A 21,324-nucleotide genomic window follows, 5' to 3' on the forward strand; every position below is an offset into this window, starting at 1 on the left:
AAGACCACAAACTGCGGCTGAACACTCGACACACGGCAATCTACAAAATCGAAAGCCAAATAGAGATAGAGGAGAGCAGACGCCGGAACGATAATGAGACTAGATATTCACGTAGGTGCTTTCAAAAAATGTGCAGCCTCTTTTAAAGTCGAAAGAAGAATTCATTTTTGAAGCATACTTTTAGGTGGGTATTTTTATACCCGCTACTCAGACAAAACTTTGAAATGTATGAAACAGTCAAGAGGCATCTCCGACTCTATAAAGATGATATAGCCATGTCCGCCTCTTCGAAAGAAGACCTAGACCTCAGGAAATATATGAGACAGAGATACAAAGGCGTGCGTTTTTAGGTGCTCTGGTCTTCACAACTTTTGGTCATCGTTTTCCTATCGTAACGTTTCATTTCTTAGTGCTGACTGACACCTGACTTGTATTTTGGTTAGAAGTAAACAACTCGAACAAATATATTTCGTATTTTCAGTTTCCAGATTGAATATAACTCACATAAGGATGATGTCATCCTGCTTATGCTTTCAAAGAAATATATTCGCCTTTTCTCTTTTTTACAAATAAAATTTTTGATCTTTAATTTGTTAATAAACAGTGGAACGACAATCACAACCCAAAAAAAAGATGATGTCACCTTTTTAATCGATTTGATTCTGTTGCTTTATTTTTGTATGCACTTTTATCATTTAAGTAATTTAATTAAACAGATTAATTTTTAAAAAACATTTCAACGATATTAATGCCATGAGATTCATTGTACATTAAATTTTGAACTTGTTTCACATGCTTTATTGATCTTCTGGCGCTCTTAAATTAACGTCAATAAAGCAATAAGTCAACTATCTTTTTTTCTTTTGCATAAAAGATCCGATTCGATGTAGAAAAAGGCATTTAATTTTCATTCCGACAAGACAAAGAAAGAAACTAGTGAAAGTAAAAACGTGAGCACCAATTTTTCGTTTTCGTTGATAATTCTTTTCTGACAGCACCTGTTATGTTTCCACGCGGATCAAGTTTGCTTTCAATTTTTACCACGTCTACTTCCATCCCAGCAAATCGACAAAAATCGATTAACAAGCGTAATTTTGAAGCTAGAGTAATTTTTTGCACATGCAATAATAACTAAATTCTTTATGATATCACAAAAATTTGATTTTGATCAGGCACAAATTGTAGAATTTATTTAAGAATAGGTAAAAACGCGTACATTCTAGGGGTCTTGTTGCCTTAGCTGACAATTTGGTATATTTTGTACTTAATGGTATATTTTTCATTAAGTACAACATCAATAAACCAAATATTGCCTTTGGTATATTTTTAGTATTTGTGTGGTATATTAATTTAGTATTTTGAATGTACCACTTTTCGATTTTATTCTCAATGGGTAGCGGGTATTTTCCAATCGAGCACACTCGACTGAAGATTTCTTACTTATATTTTATTAAACCAATTTATAATTTTCTTTCTCTGGGTAACTTCTTAGAATTTCCCCTTTTCATTTCTTCTATTTATTTACTTAAATCTCTTCTTTCTACTAAGCTGCTTGTCCTTAGCTAGTACACTTTTTTGTTGTGATTATTTATTTATATTTTGTTGGCGGAAAATATTAGATATTGAAATTTAAGACAACGAGAATCTGAACATTTTCAATAATGAACATTTTTAACTTATAGCGGATTCACATCATTTTCTAAGAGTTGACTCCATATTTTCACCTGAAATACTGTGGGCTGCTTTTAAGATTTTTTACAAAGTTGATAGATAGAGTTTCAAAAGAAAAACACTGCAAAGAACAAATGTATAATAAACAAAAATATATTGTTTAAAAAATCCCTGGACAAGTATTTAATGAAGAGAATTTCATTAGGCTAGACATAAACATTTTTTAAAAAGCTTAAGTCACACGCACCTAAATGAAGCTCGACAGTTACAGCGAATTTACAGCGAATTTTCATAGAAAATAAAAATGAGAATGTAAACTAAATGCTGACAATATGTGAAAGTCAACTGGCACTTGTCTTCATTTGAAAAAGTCACCCTCCTTATATAACCCTACACGCCACACACCCCATTGAAATATGCTGTAATTGAGAATTTCAACAACTCTTTGGCCAACGAATGACTTTGCTCTGAAACAATTCAATGTGACATGTTGCAAATTGTTGCGGATGCCCCACATAAAACACGTCGAGTTTATACTCGTTTAATTAAATCGTCTTTTTCAGTTTTTTACAATTTTAATTTAATTTTTTTAACGGTCTCATTTCAACAATTCAACAGCTAAGCGAGGGCTATAATGAGTAAGTAAATTGGTGCAAAGTTATGTTATGTTCGGATGGAGGCCTGATGCTCTTCGGCAACTGTTTTATGGCCACGCATAAAGTTCCTTTGCCACATGAGTCTCGCGCTCATTAGAAACTTAGGCCAACCTCATAGATTTGCCAGAGAGTGTGGCAACAAAATGTGTTGCATGTCCCATAGGCGCAGCTGTATGACTCTTAAATAGACTCCGAATAAACTGCAAAAGTTTAATACGAATGCTCAGTATTTTTCACTTTTATAATCAGCACAAGAATAGAGAAAAACGAACATTTAATATAATGCGATGAACACCGATACTTGAGCTACACTTACAGGCTCATGAAATTTACAAATTTACTAACTTACAAAAAATACATATTTCCTAACGATATGGCATAATAAAGAGCATAAATTCATGCCCAAAGGCATATTCGAAAATAGTATAGAATAATATAATAATAATACACATATAAATGAAAAATACTTGAAAATATATTTCCTATATATGGTTCTTATCATTTCCTTATAATACATTTCAAAATGACCTATTAAATGTATAATTCTTATCAACCATCGATATAATAAAGTCTTCTAGCTGAAGAACAGTTTACTATAATATTCGTGTTCTTCTTAACGGTAGAATTTTTGTGTAAGAACTTATAGAACAAGCAAAAAAAAGAAAATTCTTAAGTTTCCATTTATAGGTAGCAAAAGGTTGACTGAACGAACAAAAATAATATCAATATTAATATGCCCATAATAAGGGTATCAAATCTGTGGGCAGCATTTGTTGGTATTATTTGTCGTTTGCTTATCAACGCACTTCCGCATCATTAAATAATTTTATCATTTACATTATTTTCACTTTCTAAGCACAGTGAGTCAGAAAGTTGGTCGCACGCTCGCAGCTGCCTCTTCCCTCGTGTGGCCCCTGGAAAAGCGGTTCAAATGGCATGTGGCAGAGGACTTTTGGGTGGTGGGTGGCAGCAATAAGTTGTGGCTTTCTGGGTTCTGGGTTCAAACTGATTTTGATTTAACTAATTTGTAATTTATGCAACTTTTTTGTGGTTGCACGCAAAAAAAGGAAAATGATGAGAAATCTGATTTTAATTAACTGCAGTGCACAAAACTGAAGAAAAACTTTTGCAAATTTCCATAGCTAAATTTTCGGCTTAAATTTAATTCTCGAATAAAAGTGGCATACAAAATATTCAAGAAATATTCAGGTGGCCATTTTAAGCTATATAAATATTTAAATTGAAGAAAATAAGTGGTTCACATAAAGGAAAGCACACATTTATTTATCTAACGCTCAATTTGCAGCTGTATAATATTCAAATATTAACAACTTTATGATTCACTCGGAAAAATGTTTTTATTTTAAAACAAGTAAAAAAGTCAAGTGTGGTCGACTGTGAGATACCCGCAACCCATTGTGAATAACAACTTAACAATGCGGTATTAATCTTAAAATATACCAAATTAATATTCTACAAAAATACTAAAATATAGAGGATATATTTTATATAAACTAAATACTAAATATAGTGTATCAAACATACATATGTACTGCTCAAATTAAAAAAAAAGAATGATTAGAAACTATGTTAGGTAGTCTTCTCTTTATTAAAATAAATGTACTCAGCATAATGCATAAGATTTTTTAATTAATAACAAAATAAAAAGATATTTTTTTTTTGTGGTCGACTGTACCCACTTTTAACAACAACATAACAATGCGGTATTATTCTTAAACTATACCAAATATTCCACAAAAATACTTAAGGCTATTTTTGTATATTGATATAGTATATTGATTAAAACAAAAAAAAATATTAGAAAATGAAATAATATATAAGATTTTCTTAATTAATAACATAATATTAAGATATATGTTATTTTTCTTTCAAATTAAAATTAAAACTATCAGAAATATGAATCACCTCCAACAATTCGATTTTTGGTAAAGCATAGCAACGTTGATGCGGAAGTTATTAAATCATATTCTTCTTTTCTCAAGGGTGAAAATTGTAATATATTTAGATGGCATGCTGCTTTTCATAATAAATTAAAAAATCTTTTCCTGCTTACTTCCAAGTGCATTTCAAAGCCATTAAAGTTGTTCAGCCTGCCACTTGATAAAAATACAAAAAAAAAAGAAATACAAGGAAAAAATATGAAAATGGAATGCAAATGCAAATGCAAAATGCCAAAAGACATGAGAAGAGCATGGCAAGCAACAAACGATAATGAGGACATATAACAACAACAACAACAACAACAACAACAACAACAACAGCAACAGTACTTGCAACGACAATAATAATGTTGCTGGCTGTTGATGACAACAGCAACAGTAGCAGACACAGAAGCAGCAGTCGCCGTGGCAGTTGCAGCAATGCCAGCAACAACGACTGACGGAAATCAGCGAGAGAATACAGCTCTATGCCAGTCACCCCCGCTTCATCCACTGCCGCCCCTGCTGAGCCACCCACATCCACAAACAGTCACAGAACACAACCCTATGCTGTTTGGTTTGATGCAACCCTTTTTCGCGACAAGTCCTTGGTCTAAGCATTGCTGCCGCTGCTCATTTTCGCTACTAAATAAGATAGCACCCCGCCCGAGCAACCGCACTCCGTTGTTGCCAACATTTTGACATTTTCTTCTCTACCATAATTTGTTGGCTCAAAGCGTCCGGGCAAAAAATGTGCAGCCTGCATTTAGACATATAAATACTGCGACTGTCGCTACCTTGTTTTTTTTTTGGTTGCTTCATTTTATTTTTTCATTTTTAGGATGAGTTTTGTATGTCAGTAAATTGAAATGCTTAAAGAGCTGTTTCTTGCCTGCCAACCAACGTGTATTGGTCAAAGTGAAAAACACTTTGGCAAATTGTTCTGCTGCCGCAGCTGACGGTTGCTGCTGCTGTTACTCGTTCTTCTGTTACTCGTGTTTCTGTCGAAACGACATACGCACGATTTAATCCAATTCAGGGACAAAAACCGAAATAAACTCAGCCCACAGTTGGCAGAGCAAGTCAAGTGAAATGTCAGCCACTCAAAAAATGTGCGGCATGGCATGACAAATCTACCTAACAGCACCCAGCAACAAGAACAACATGGACCAAAATAGCAGCAGCAACAACAACAACAACATCATACACATTGTGAACTAAAGTTTATTTGAGGTTTAACGATTCGGAAACAACACACACAGACGACAAATTATTTGGCCATCAAGCACAGAAATTTGCACGCCAGCGAGTGGGAGGGGATGGACGCTGCGAATTGGGAGTGAGTTGTTCAAAAATTATTAATTTTCACAAAAGTCAACAGAACACATAAGCACACACACACACACACTTACACTCGCTCTTGCAACGACAGCAGTCTGTGAACACTGCTCTATTTATGCCCATGAGTAAACAACGCCATTCAAAATGCATAGCATACTTTTTCGCGCCGGACAAGCCAGAGAACTGAGAGCGAGAATTGGTACGGAAGAGTGTGAAAGAGAGAGAGAAATAGTGCGACACATAGTGTGCGTTAGAGAGAGAAACTTTGCAAATTAAGATTAATTGTTGGTGGCACTAAATCTAGAAGCACATAAACAATTCGGAATGCTTAGAGTATCAGTCAATGCGAACGCTTAACAGAATGTGCTTTCGAACGCAAAAAGTCTAATTTATCTCTGTTGTTGTTGATTCTTAATTTCATGTTTGATAGAATGCCACTTGATTTTAAGCAATTAAGTTCATAAAATACGCAAAACTCGTAAAATCTTAATTGCCTTGAAAGACGACATTTATATTTGTATTAAATAATTTTACACGCTATATTTTCATAATTAAAATTTATTATTTAAACATTCAAATGAAAATTTATTTCAGGCTTATAAAAAAAAACTTTTAAAATCAAGATTTTGGTATCAGAACTAAGAATTTTGGTCTAAAAAGTGCGCTGAAAACACGAAAATCTAGATAAATTTTGATTTTAGGAAAAAAAATTTTGTTACACCGATTTAAATGTGTACAGTACTCATGCATATTGCCGTTTAAGAAATGAAGTTACTAAGTTTGCTTGTGCTTACAAAACAAAATTGTATAATTGTAGTCTTATTTTAAGACTTTGGCATATTTATAACTTTATGCCTATAACACAAAAGGCGAAACGAATTTATATATACATATATATTTTAAATCAGCGTTAATAGCCGGGACGACATGTCTGAATGTCTTTATGAACACCTAGATCTCACAGACTATAGGAGATGTAGCCATAATTTTTAAGCGAAACAGAAGTGATATATAAAGCTACCAAATACATATTGGCATATTGCAATATTTTTCGGTATTTTAATTTTCTATATTTAAACATATAAGACTGATTTCATTAAAATTGGATTCGGGAGTATCTCTCAGTAATGCGAACTTGACTCTAGCTTTCTTACTTATTCATAGTAAGACAACTTGCTATAACTAATAACATGTTTATGTTTACATGTTTATATGTTTGGTCTTAAAATAGTCTTATTTTAGAAACACAATTTTCAAAATAAATGTTCTCGATTTTTAATTGATAATCATTGTTGCAAAGATTACAAAACTTCAAATAATTACAACAAATTGATACTTCAATGCTCTAACAAGCGTTTGTACTCGTTAAGTATCTGCTCCTCCTGCTCGAGAGTCAAATTCAAATAGTCCTGCTCATTTTCCGGCAAATCCTCGTGGAATCTTTTGTACGCATTGTATGACTCCCAATTCAGTGTTTGCCTTGCTCAATATCGACTGAATGAGCGTCAGCTTACTGGGCGTAATAGCTGTCAAAGGGCTAGAGGTGGAAGCAGAAGCAGTTCCATCAGTTGGTGCAGTCAACTGATTCATCAGTTCAATCATGTTGTTTAATTCGTGCTCGTTGGGCAGACTCTTGAGCAGAAAATCAACAGCGCGATCCATGTCATTGCGTGTCGTTTCCAGAGCTGCACGAGCCGTGGGTAATTTGAAGCCAAGCTCGTGTAGAGTGTAAAGCATTTGCTCATTAGCTGCCACAGAGGCAGGCAAATTGCGGCGCAGCTCATCAGAATGGGAACGCAAAAGTTCCTCGCTGCGCTCCAAGTTGTTATCGGTACGTCGAAGAGCCTCGACCACCAGTTGCCGCTCGAAGCCCAATTCCATGAGGCGACACACACTCCGCGGATGCACCCAATCACGTTCATCGTTGCCCAGCTGCAGCTGCCTCAACCGGCGATGCATTTCATTCTCTGAGTTGCTGTTGAGTCGCGTCGCCTGCAAACGTTGGCGTCGCTCTTGGATGGACTGCACTGCCTGCTCCACATTGCCGTTGCTGGAACGTAGTGCTAGACGAGCATCGGCCACATCGAAGCCCATTTCAATGAGCAGTGCCAATTGATCAGCATCGACCTTTAGCTGCGACAAAGAATTGCCCGCCAGCTGCAGACGTTGGAGCGCCTCGTCACGACGATTCTGATGGAAGAGGATGACACCCTGGAGCAGCTGCAGTCGCATGATGAGCGCACGTTCTGGGCAGTTGGCGCCTTTGAGTGCATAAAGTCGACTGTAGTTATCACCGTAGCTACGCTGAAAGTTACGCTCACAGAGATCCAGACGACGCTGTGCATCTGGCAGTTGGGTAATGTTCTTCAGGCAGAGATAGCACCACACAATGTCCAGATTGAGCAGACCATAGTTGTCGACCGCCTCGAGAAATCTGGAGTTGCAGCCACTGAACTTTTCATCCGCATCGAGGAAGAGTAGCAGCGCCTCATCAAAGTGCTCTCGCCGCATAGCTGCGCGTCCCTTTTCATAGAGCCCCATGCCCAGCAATAAAGCACGATTCTCACTGGGCGGCAGCATTATAACATTACCATCCTGATCCTCTAGTTCGACAAAACGATGCTCCGAATCAACAACCATTTCCACATCGCGTTGTATTTGCCGTATTCGCTCATAGAGCGCCTCACCCTTCCCATCATCCTGGCCCACAATTACCAGCAGCTGTTGATTGTTCTTCAGGCCCTGCGACTGCAGTGTCTCCTGTGGCGCCAGCACACGACCGGCCGAGATGCACTTGACATGAGCAGCCTCGCTCAACTGTAACTGGTCGGCAATATTGAGCTGCAAATTCGCACCCAGCTCGTCCAGGGCACACTTTACCTCGAATCTGTTTGCTGTCCCGCCGTGACTATCCACGCACCGCACATGAAACGTGGCAAGGCCCGTTTCATTGAACTGGCGTCGTGCCGCCAGCTTGCGTAGTGCCGTCTCCTGCAGCTGCAATAAAGCGCTTTTGCAAATGGACGCACTGATGTGCATCTCGGGGCTTAGTTCCTGCGACAGCTGCTCCAACGCTGACTCAATGACGCCCCCGCTCTCCACATAGTACGGCTCCTCCCACAACTTGACGTCGCGCTCCTGCAGGCGAGCACGCAATCGAACCAATATATCCTCAATTTCGGACATGCCAGCTCCACATCAGAGTGGATCAAAAGTAATCAAAGCTAATTTTGTATTTTTCAAGTTTTCATTTCTATTGTTAGATTTGACATTTTCCTTCAAGGATGCTTAAGTGAAAATCAATGAGACGTGTTCGTTTAGCAGCTAGGGAAGCGCTTAGACTTAAATTGGAAAATAATGTGGCTCATTTAAAGATAACGAATATATTTATACCTCATTTAAGAAGACAAATTAAGTTCAAAATGAAATGCATTCAAAGGAAAATAATTAAAGTTGTCAAATTAAAAGGAAATCAAGAAAATTTGAATTGTTATCTATTGTTTTCATTGTGTGTTTCACTAATTAACCTTTAAGTGAATACTTAACTACGCACTTAAAAAAAAGGAAAACATTGCAGGATTGTGGTTATACTAAAAAAATAGAAAAATATACCAAAAGCAAAAATATACCATAAAACACAGAATTAATCACACTGGTTGAGAGTATAAAGTAATACATATTTCATTCAGCAAAAAACAGATATTCATTCTACAATCTAAGTGCACAAAAATTTGCATTTATTGACATTAGACGTCTGAAGTAACCAAGTCCTTTAAAAAGCATTTATTTTTAATTTAAGACAAACTAAGTTCACAATTAAATGCACTCTAAGGAAAATAATTAAAGTTGTTAAATAAAAATGGAATCAAGAAATTATGGATATACTGAAAAATATAAAAATATACCAAAAGCAATATTTTGTGCATTAATATACTACTACATTAAAAATATACCATAGAACACACAATTTATCACACTGGTTCAAGGTATAAAGTAATATTTCATCCAGCAAAAAAACTAATATTCAGAGGAAGCAACACTCTCTAAATCTAAGTACACAAAAATGTTCATTTAAAAAATCTCAAATATTGAAAAATGTGAGATTGAATTTAGTCGTCTAAAGCAACCAAGTCGTTTAAAAAAATCATCAAGTTCACAAGCGAATGTCAGGGTGGTAACAAACAAATCTGTAATTTGGTTGGCCTTGTGCACAGCCAATTATCGACACGAAATTCAGTGGGCAGAAGCAGAGAAGCAGAGAAGCATTGCAAAAGCGAGAGACTTAACGAGCCAAGCTCGCGACGACAAATTAAAAGCGATAAACCACAGACAAAAGTCCTTACAAAATACAATCAAGTGAAATAAGCAGTCCACGCCAAACGGGAACTGTGGACACTGTACATTGGAGGGAGTTAGGAGGGGAGGCGCAGAAGGACAGAATAGGCAGGGAGAAAAAAAATGTCATTGTCAGCTTAACACTGGCGTCTTTGTTTGGCCCTTGTGTGCGACAATGTGGGTAATAAATGTTATGTGTGGTTAAGGGTTAATAACTGCAACAAAGGCACCACAAAAAGTAAGAAGTAAAACCGACAAGGCCAAGACATTTTATAGATACTTTCTCTCGCCCCTCAAAGTGTGGCTGCTAATGAAAAGTGTCGCGGCTATTGTGTGTCGCAAAAGGTCTGTTAGAAATAAAAGGATACGCTCTACTACGACGAGTCTCCCACTCGCACTCCGACTCTCACTCTCACTTGACACGTTGGTGTGAATAAATGGATGAATTTCTAACGCAGTTTGTTGTCTGTGATGAAGTAGCCCACACACAAAACCGGCAATAAGAGGTGGTATATCGGGTAAGAGGAAATTCATGTGTTCGTCGAGTGTGCGTGTGCGTAAGTGGGAAGTTTGTTGTTTGACTGTTTTGTGTCGAAGTGTCATGCTGTGTAGCTCTTTAATTGTTTGCTGTTGTTGCTCATTTCCACTTGATTCATCCTGAAGTTACAGCTAACAGATCATTCACCACAAAAGGAAAGCTTTAATAGAGAGACTCTTGAATCAGCAATATGTATTGTATCAAACTGTTCAATCACTTTATTTGTATCTGAAAATGCACTTCCTGTCATTTTTGTTTGTATATTAAGTAATTATTTTTACGTAAATAAAAGTACTTTAAAGTTTTTTTTTTTGTAAATTGAAAATATACTATTTTTGTAATTGCAATTCAAATAATTGCAAATACCAACTATTTATATACCCTGCAATCAAGATTTTATCTACATTAACAAAATTTATATTTTTTCTATTTACCGCATGGTATTTTCTGAATGCTTTAAATAAAAATGAACCATTTTTACAGTTTAAATTATATTATTGGGTTACTCTTTTGTAACAGTATTTAACAATTTACAGTTAAATTTAAAATGTAACAAGGAGTATCCGAAGATATTTTAAAATATTTCAAGAATCAATAACTATTTTTATGTGTTATTTCAAACAACTATTTCTATAACCCAATTATATAATTAGAAGAAAATTTTTGAGAAATAAAAGAAGTATTCCCAAAGAATGTAATTGCAATGCAAACAAAAGAGGCGTCATTATTACAGTATACCCAATTAATATATCGAAAAAATACAAAAATTTACCGAAAGATCTGTTTGGAATAAAGTTATAATTTTCCATTAACAATATACCACAGATCGTAAAAAAATTCTATATTATCGATCAACGCAATTAAGACCCGACGTCTAATGTATCCAAATTTACTGTAATTACTGTATTGTGTATACTAAAAATTGAGACTCTACTTTCTGGTACCAAAGATGCCGCATACATTTTCGCTTGGAATAAGAGATAAATAACACTCTCCGCTGTATATAATACTTAGTAAATATTATAAAAATAAAAATAAAATAAATCTCAAATTTATTTATATTTTTAATTATAATAATTAAATGGAAAAATAAAGCGTTCATGAATTTCTAGAAACTTCTTCTTTGCTTACGCCAAAATATTGTTTTATTTTTACATTAAACCATCACTCATTGGAAAGTAATTACCTTAAAGCTCGAAATTTGATAGAAAGCAATCCATTTGGATCTTGCCATTTGCCACAACGAGATTGCGTTCTATTTTGAACCTGGCTCAATCAATTTCAATCATTTACAGAACATCCATTTATCTATACAGATCTAGATAAGCACGCTTTCAATAGACCTACTAAACTACGAGGCTTTTCATTATCATTATCCTTGCCACAGAGAGCAACAATGCATCTCCTTGTCCCGTGCAATGTGCAACGTACAATGAGCGCGCACAGCGTAGAGCGAAGAGCGTTCAGCGTACAGCGTGCAACGTACAGCGTGCACCGTGTGCACATGACACAAGTTAAATGTCGGCTAAGTGTTGCTGACAGCCATGCGATGCAGACGCAAGGCAGCTGCCCAACACAGTGGCGAGAACCTCAAGAATGGGGCCGGACTCCTTCTGCTTCCCAAGACCAACTTGCCAGTGACTTGAGTTTGAGTGAACTTGTCGTCACAACGAGTATCCTTGTTCCTGTTGTCGCTCTGTGCTCTATGTATGATGTTGTTGTGTCCTGTAAATAAAATCACTGCCTTGTAGTAGCAGCAACGCTGAAGTCGGCAAAGTTTTGATGCACTAACTGACTTGTCGCTGGTACGTTAGAGGCATTAAACTAAAGTGAACAACAAGCATCCCACACACATCCTTCATTCTCAAGCAGCGACACAAAGTTGACAACTGACAAGTCACATTCTTGTCCATTAAATTAATGAAATGATTTGCCGGTCGCCCTCATCCCATCCCATCCATACGAGTGGGTCATGCTGCTTGACGTCTCTAGAGACGAGATCTTGATCGAAACTTAAAATGTGACAACGATTTCAAGTCCATAAATATGCACAAATCATCAACAGCAGCAGCAGCAGCAACCGCAACCACGACCACAGGAATACCAGGATGATGCTACCAATTGTGGGTCATTAATCTTTCAAAACAAATGCGGTTCAGTGTTTTTGACAGCGGGGTAGAAATCAGCAGCCACGCACTGAACTGTTGTATAAGAAAGAATCTTCCTGGAAGATTACCAACTATTTGTATACCCTGCATTCAAGATCTTATCTACATAAACAAAAGTTATACTTTTCCTATTTATCGCTGTATTTTCTGAAAGATTAAAATGAAAATAAACCATATTTACAGTAAAAAATATATTATTGGGTTACTCTTTTGTTTTTTTAATATATAAAACAGTATTAAACAATTTACAGCTAAATTAAAAATGTAACAAAGAGTATCCGAAGATATTTTAAAATACTTCAAGAAATAGCAACTATTTTTAAGTGTTATTTCAAACGACTATTTCAACTTTTAACATATAACGAGAAGTTTAGTCTATTGAAATTAGTGTAAGTATTTCTATAACCCAATCTAGTATTAAAAGAAAATCTTTGAGAAATAAAAGAAGTATTCCCAAAGAATGTAACTAGCCGAATAACTCCGCTTTAGTCAGGGTATCGAAACCGTTAACAATGGAGCGAACGACGCACAAAAAGAGAGCATCCACTTTTCTCACTGTCATGCCCAAGCATTGCCAAGGGAAGTGTGGCAGGGCGACAGGGCGGGAATTGGTTGGAGCTGCTGTTAGTGACAAAAGCCAGTGAAGTATCCTTCGTGTCTGGCTTTGATGGCCATGCAGCGGCGACATATTACTTCCTTATTTGTGGGCCGCATTCGACCTTTGACACGAGCCACACCCACTGACAGCCACGCATCGAAAAAAGTGAAACATTCAGTGAAGCAATTGCGCTAAAATTATGCATTTAACAAGGAGATGGTGTATGCTGATGTGCTTTAGCGTGTCTGTGTGTAAATGTGAGTGTGAGTGTGCGTTATGTGTGTGGCAAACACACACGCGTTAAAACAATGACTGGACATAAACATTTCGCGCTGACAGCGAGCCAAACATCCGCCAGATAAAAATGCTCCACACTTTCAAATTTGATTGAATCAACGTCGCGCGTCGACGATTCACTTGGGGGGTTGGTGGGTTATATATGTACTATATAGTATGTATCTGTCTCTATATGTTTATGTCGCTGACGCTATGACGCTTTGTCATTGTGCGTTGGTAGCCGACCAGTTAGACGATGCGTCGTCGTAGTCGTCTGTTTGCCAGAAAGATATTAGCACAACAACGGGAATTGGCATTGGGACGATGATGGTGATGGGACAGAGACGGGAAGGTATTCGGGCACGAGACGAGCGAACCCTGCTACCGGGATGATAATGATAAGCGTATAAAACCATTAAGTGATTCCACTTAAATGAGCACGTTAGGATAAATGTTGCGCTCTTGTTTTTTTCACGCTGCAGTTACCAGCATTTTTGTTGCCGCCTGTCAGGCGGACATTGAAGTTAAAAACAGTGGAAATTTAGAAAATATTCAGGACTTTAATCAAGGATATATCATCATAAGTTATTTTTTATTAAAATCTAGTCTTCGCGTAAATTCACATTACTCTAGCAAATATATATCTGCAATCGGCATAAAATCAATGATTTCACCCACTGTGCCACTAATTGAATAATACAGTCCACAGGCGGGGGGGAATGCTGCCCCAGCCTAGACATGGGGATAAAGCAGATCGACCCAAAAAACAAAAAGGAAACAAAAACGAAATTTCCTACCATTTTTTTTGTTTGGTGAGGAGGGAACAAGCTTAAATCCGTGTTGCCAACTTGAGGTGTGCACGACATGGCAACCGGCTATCAAGGGGAGGGAACGCTCCACGTTAAATGGCCAACAAGGTGACAATGCAGATATAATGCGATATGCGGCGCAGACAAAACGACAAACGTGCCCGAGACCGAATCGAAGCCGTAGCCGTAGCCGGGCCAGAAGCTGAAGCTCAATAATGACGCCGATGACAATTGGTGAATCGCAATTGATAATACTTAATGTGAACTGTCGCAGTCAACTCCAATGACTGATGACTGGGCGGTAAAAATAAAAAGGCAACAAGCTACAAGGTATCCATGACAAAAATGAACACTTTATCTCTGAACTTTACGCACAATATAACATGCCAGATGGCTGGCAATGTTAAATTGACAACGATAAGCCCGAATTTTTGAGTTAATAATGACATTTTATAAGAATGAAGAATGGCGTGATTCAATTGTACCAGTAACGAATCAATATTGAAGTTGAGAAGTCAAGAGAGGAGACCCCGTAATTTGGTGGCATAATTTTGTAAATTACTCAGATTAATTTGCAGTTATTCCCAAATATTAACATCGCTTGAAGAAGGCCAGAGATATTTTGTAAATCTAATCTTATTACTATCTTACTTACTATCTTTTTATTATATGCAATGAAATTATTTACTTCCTCGTTGGTAAAAAAAAATATTTTCCAGGGACTGTAATTATAAGTATTATAAAAAAAAAAAACAAAATAATTCCTACAATTATTATTTATTATTATTCCTTACAATTATTATATTAATGAATTCGCCAACTTATTTTCAACTTAATGGTCAATAATTTTTATCTTTGACAAAATAAACTTACAAAATAATGGTTATTATTTAAACTTTTTTTTTTTGCAGTAAAGTGTAAATTGGTTTAGTTGGTGGTGTACAATAGTACAATATGGTAGATTTTGAATATAGCAGTATATCGATATACCAAATATTTGTATTTGTTCTCATTTTCTGAGTATTTATTTTATATATGGGTGTTAATAGTTTTTTTTTGACAAACTGGTTTATATTGTGCAATATGGTAAGTTTTGAATGTAGCAGTATATCAATATACCAAATATAGTATTTACTGTATTTTTATACCCGCTACCCATAGGGTAGAAGGGTATTATAATTTTGTGCCGGCAGGAAATTTATGTAACAGGTAGAAGGAGGCATCGCCGACCCTATAAAGTATATATATTCTTGATCAGCGTCAACAGCCGAGACGATCTAGCTTTGTCTGTCTGTCTGTCTGTCCGTATGAACACCTAGATCTCAATGACTATAAGAGATATAGCTATAATTTTCGACAGCAGATCAAGTTTCAAAATTTTGCCACGCCCACTTCCGTCCCCGCAAATCAATAAAATCGAATAACAAGCTGCGAATTTATATAATTGGTGTATACAATAATAACTATAGTATTTATGATTTCTGTAAATTTGATTGCGATCAGATGAAAATTGTGGAAGTTATTAAAGAAATACTTTTGTATGGGCAAAAATGCCTACTTACTAAGGGTCTTAGTTGCTTTGGCCGACAATCTGGTATATTGTGCCATCTATGATATATTTTAAATGTGGTACTATATCGATATAACAAATATACCGTTTGGTATAATTTTAGTATATTTGTATTTTTCGGTATATTTTAAAAAATACCGCAATATTTTGCTTTTATTCAAAATGGGTAGCGGGTATCTCACAGTCGAGCACATTTGACTGTAACTTTCTTACATGTTTTCTTCGTATTTATTTTATATAGTTGACCAAAAATACCGCTTTCGCATTGTTTTGTATTTATTGAAAATGGACATCGGATATCTCACAGCTTATTCGACTGTTTATTACACTTCTCACTTGTCGATCATAAAAATATAAATCATATAATTTACCTATAACATCAAAACTAGTCTTCTTGGCATCTAAGGTCAATACTAATTACATTTACTGATCTTATGACTGTTCCAATAAGGAATACAATCAATGCGGATGAGAGTTCGTTTTTTAAGCCCATCAGTCACTTCCTATTATCTCCACCCCTCAAGTTGTGTACTAACACGGAAAAGTTAATAGAAAAGAAGTTTCCCAAATAGTTGACAAACATGATTCAGTGCCAACAAATGAAACGAGTATCATAACACTCTAGCAGAGTTCACTTCACTGAAGTCGTGTAGTCACCCGCATCCTTGGCGAAACTTTGCGACATTTGACATTTGTTAATTGTCAGTCGGTTTGGGTTTGGTTTGAAAACATGCACTTGGCCAAAAGCCAACGCGGCCAACAGCAAATTGGCGCAAACGAAGGAACCAGCGACTAAATGGTAACCATTTAATTAACTTTTTGTAACGCCATTTTCACGGGCTCTTAAAGTTATTTGTTGGTCTTGTGTTTTACCTAAAACATGGACTCTGATTGTTGCACTTGCAGCTGCTAATTACGCAAATGTTTTAACTTTAAAATGGCGTCGTGCATTGCGTGTGAAAAGTGCCCCGCACTCCCCCACCTAGAGGTTTTAGAAACCCAGAACCTAAACTCCAACCTGCTGCTGTACACTTTGCACTTTGTTTTGTCTGTTTAACTTTTGTTCATAGCTCGCTGAGTTTTGCTGATTGTGCAGCAGTGGAAAGAACTCGCTTGCAGCTACAACACATTCATAGGTGTTGATGCCCCTCTCAGCTTCCGCGTTTCTCCATCCACTTGTACCCTTTGTCGCATGCACTTGCAATTTATGTTATGCATATTTGTTAGTTTTAAAAATTAAAATTTTTCTAAGCACAAGGTTATGCACAGCCGAGCGAGAGCAACAGCGAGAATGAAAGAGAGAGAGAGGGAGAAATAGCACGTGTGAAATATATTTTGTGTGCAACAGTGCGTATGAGTGCTGAGGCTGAAGTTTCTTATAATGAATATGTGCTTGCCACAAGTCTAATGATGTTGGCTGAAATTGCTACGCAGAAATATAAAACATGCAGAAAACAGAACTTAGGTTAAGATTGCCGCTTTTAGCTATTTATTTTTTAAATAACCAATCTATAAATTCAGTCTCTGGAATTATCATCCAAAATAAATGCATTCACAAATGAATGTTAAAAATATTAAGTATTTCTTAAAAACATAGCATAAAGAAATGAGTAAGAAAGCTACAGTCGAGTAAGCTGTCGAAAAACTACATCTCTATCTCTTATAATCTCTGAGATCTTTGTGTTTATACAGACGGACAAGGTAGACATGTCAATATCGTCTCGGTTATTAACGCTAAGCAAATAATATATATACTTTATAGGGCCGGAGATGCCTCCTTCTGCCTTCTTTCTTGCAGGCATAAAGATTCAACACCCTTCTACCTTATGAGTAGCGGAAAGCTTACTTCTAATACAAAGTTTTTGATGTGTTTGAATCGAATGTTAATTAGGAACATTTTGGTGCAACTAAAAGTAGAGAGAAAGTAGCAGAAAGAAACTACAAAACTCCATTCAAGCAGAAAATAAAAATATACAATACGTTAGTTTAAAATTTAAACCTACAATGTTTAAAGTGAATTCCTGAATTCCAAATATACATCCATCTCATGTGGAGTAGAAGTACGTGCACATGAAAGTATTACGTTATTTTAGACAATTTTAGGTATTATGACAGCCCGGAATATTGCATTAAAACTTCTTCTTTGGAAACTTCAATATCAATTCTAAGATATCTCAATGCCAGCTTCCGTAGAATTTAACTTTGCAAATGCCAAAGCAGACTTTACTCCTAACGGCATTTTATAGCAACTCCGTCGGAAAAAAAAAAACAAGCCAAAAAGAAGCTAAGACGTGGTCTTAGATTTATACGCATGCACACACACACACCTGCCACACACACCCACACGTACACACACATACACATTTACTCGCACAAAAACACACACGTAGAAAGCCGGGACACATTTGGCAGGCGCTGTCAGTCAATTTCCATTAAGTCAACACCTTATTGAATTTTATTGTAAATTGAAAAAAACTGCAAACTGCAAAATGGCAAACGAGCCACAAGAAAATTCCACATAAAGTGAGATTTGAAAAGCAAATTGAATGAACAAACAACAAACGAGTGGGAGAATTGCGAAATAACAAGAGAATTTGTAGCCCAAATTGCATAGTAAACTTTGTAATTAATTTGCATAACTTGTCAACGATTGTAATGTAATTTGTATTTGTCACATAAATTATCACGCAATGAAAATAGTTTTCAAATATGCAGACAGAATAGCCGACTGTGTTTAGTAACTATCGATAAATTATCGGCAAAACCACGCCCCCTGTTGACCCTTCTAAACATTAAACCCTATAAAGCGCAGGAAGGCGAAACTGTCTAATTTTAGCCCCCATTGTACTTTAGGTGCTTGCCAGGGACCGCAAATATTATGCATGTTATAAATCACGACGACGACGACGACGGCGACAACAACGACTGCGAAAATGTTCACATTAATTGTTGCAACGTCATTTTCGGGCCTATTGTGTTCGGCGTACACGTTTTGGGTCGTTGGTCCTCAGTCCTTGGTCCTCGGTCTGCGGCTGCTCGGCTGCTCGATGGACGGTGTGCTGGCTAATAAAAGGCGTGCTCTCTATGTGTGCTCCAGACGACGCCTTTGTGTCACGTGGCAATTTCGCAAAAGGAATTTCAACAATGTAGACGTTTTTACAACACTTCTGAGAGGGGGCGTGGGCCGGGGGCATCAACAGCACTCGCAACGGCGACAGTTGCAGAAAAAATATCAAAAAATAAAACCTTAAACTATTTTTTTTTCCGTTTGTTCCATAGGCAAATGCAAAAGTGTGTTGGAGTCGGTGGCCATGAAACATGACTGTTTAGTAGCAGGATTTGGGATTTGTCAAAGGACCGCCACAATGCCGACAAAGCGCGCCGCAGGTTCGTAATTTTCATAATTTCACATTTGAGACTCAACACAAAATAGTTGGCAGAGAGAGAATAGAAGATCTACTTCCATATGGTTTCCGGCAAATAACAAGAAATCACTACAGCAATTTCCAGTCAGGAATAATAAACGTAGTATGCAGCATCTTTTAGTCAATCCAGTTTAATGGTTATTTAATACACGTTTAAATTGAATTTTTCTTCAATAATATAAATTAATCAAAGACTTCAAAATTAGCAAATTTGAGCACTAAGTTTTTTAATTCTCAGATTTAGTACAATTGTAACAAAATTGATATACATTGTGTTTGTAGCTGTGTTAGTTTTCAAATTTTTTTTTAATGATAAAAATTGACAGTAGAAAAATTAAATCGTATTTTTAATAATGAATATCAGATAAAGTTTCGAGATATTTAAATTTAATGATTCTCAAATGAAATTCAGACAAATTTGTAATATTGTTTATTTAGATTATATCTTTCGTTTATTTGAAAATAGTAAATATTAGCTGATATATAACAATAAAATCAATATATATAAATTATTTATTATATATTGAAAAAAAAAATATTAAATCAAATTGAGTTAATTTATTATACTATGAACTTTTATGTTGTTTGACATGAAAGTTTTCAAAATAACATACAAAATATAGAATATAAATATATTATATATAATATTTAGCGGTTAACCGCTGTGTTTTCTACTTCGAAAACACAATTGGGTATAATCCAACTATTCAGAAGGGATATAGAAGAAAATCGAAAGTAACATAGCAATTATAGGCAAAAATAATATTCAACTGTTTGCCTATAAATGCTTTGTTCCTATAACTTAATAGTGCTATTCGATAGATATTGATTTACATATCGATTAAATAAATATGTAAAATGAGCTCCCCTAATGAGCAAAATTTTAAGCGATATATTTTTGCAGGTTCCACAAATTTTAAAGTGACTGTTTTTGACAACCTTTGTGACCCTAAATTTGACACTTACATAAATGGTAAACAAACAAAGACTTGCTTATTAAATAAATGCAATTATTAAAAAAACAAATAAAATCACATTCACTGGCTATTTCTATGGCGACAATATCCGAAGCAAATATTATTGCAACTTGGTTGCACTATTTTTTATATTTTAAGTTTCATATATTGTCTTGCGACTTTACAATATTAATTAATGTTATTTCTCTTCGCGAGAAACTGGCCTTTTAACCCTTTCGTTTTATTTTTTTTTTTAACTATTCTTTACTTTGCCGATATGAGTGCGGAATAATAGATTGTCTATTTTTTCACACGTGGAACTGCTGATTTGACATCAACATATCACACATTTCAGTATCGAAGTATCGATACGCTTAAAAAAATGTTTGTGCTGGGAACTACGGAACGAAATGACATTGCAAAAATTTAGCATAGCCGTTTCTTAAAATTCTCCAAAATTTGTACAAAAAATACTCACCTTGAAGCTCACGCTACCATCACTAATTTGCAATAAGCCGGGAAGTTTGTTTTTATAAAAACAATTTCTGCAATGCGCACACAAACTTAAACAAGCACAACTAATATACAAATACATACAAATATTCCCCAAATAGAGATGTCTGTACATGCAATGTGTGTGTTAAACGCTGCGTATGTGTAAAAGGCACGCACATAAAATGCAGGCTCAAACACTCGAAGACAAAAGTTATGCATAAAGAGAAAAACAGCAAAAGGGCGTCGTTAATATTTCAAAAACAGAAACGGAAAACCCATACACAAAAGTTCTTGAAATACAAATAGCAAAAGCAAACCGACAAACAACTGCAACAACAAACAGATATTAAAAGACATATTTGTCGCTTGGACGGTAATAGACAATAAGAGTAACAAGATACTAGAGCAGGAACGGTAGCCACAACAAATTAGACAAACGAAAGATGCAAGTAGAATGTAATTTATGGCCGGAGCAAAGTGAGGTTAGGTTAGATGTGGTTTGAGTATTTGCAAAAATTTGTTATGTGTACATGTGTATATGCGTGT

General features: G+C 35.9%; 2 protein-coding genes and 1 long non-coding RNA gene across 4 annotated transcripts in view; 1 reads left to right on the forward strand and 2 right to left on the reverse strand.

Moving 5' to 3' along the window:
- LOC132784774 (uncharacterized) overlaps positions 1-21,324 on the reverse strand; it is a 130,572-nt gene that overhangs the window by 108,927 nt on the left and 321 nt on the right. The gene's annotated exons all lie outside the window — the stretch shown is intronic.
- LOC132786826 (NEDD8 ultimate buster 1) lies at positions 6,849-8,876 on the reverse strand. Its single transcript, XM_060793513.1, is given in 2 exon segments — positions 6,849-7,071; positions 7,073-8,876. Coding segments are annotated over 2 exon segments (1,848 nt in total). The 5' UTR covers positions 8,795-8,876; the 3' UTR covers positions 6,849-6,945.
- On the forward strand, positions 18,303-19,537 carry LOC132784780 (uncharacterized). The gene is made up of 3 exons (XR_009632283.1): positions 18,303-18,515; positions 19,182-19,289; positions 19,336-19,537. It is a non-coding gene; the product is annotated as an uncharacterized LOC132784780 (long non-coding RNA).

This window comes from Drosophila nasuta, chromosome 2R, assembly GCF_023558535.2.
Source record: "Drosophila nasuta strain 15112-1781.00 chromosome 2R, ASM2355853v1, whole genome shotgun sequence".
Lineage (NCBI taxonomy): Eukaryota > Metazoa > Arthropoda > Insecta > Diptera > Drosophilidae > Drosophila > Drosophila nasuta.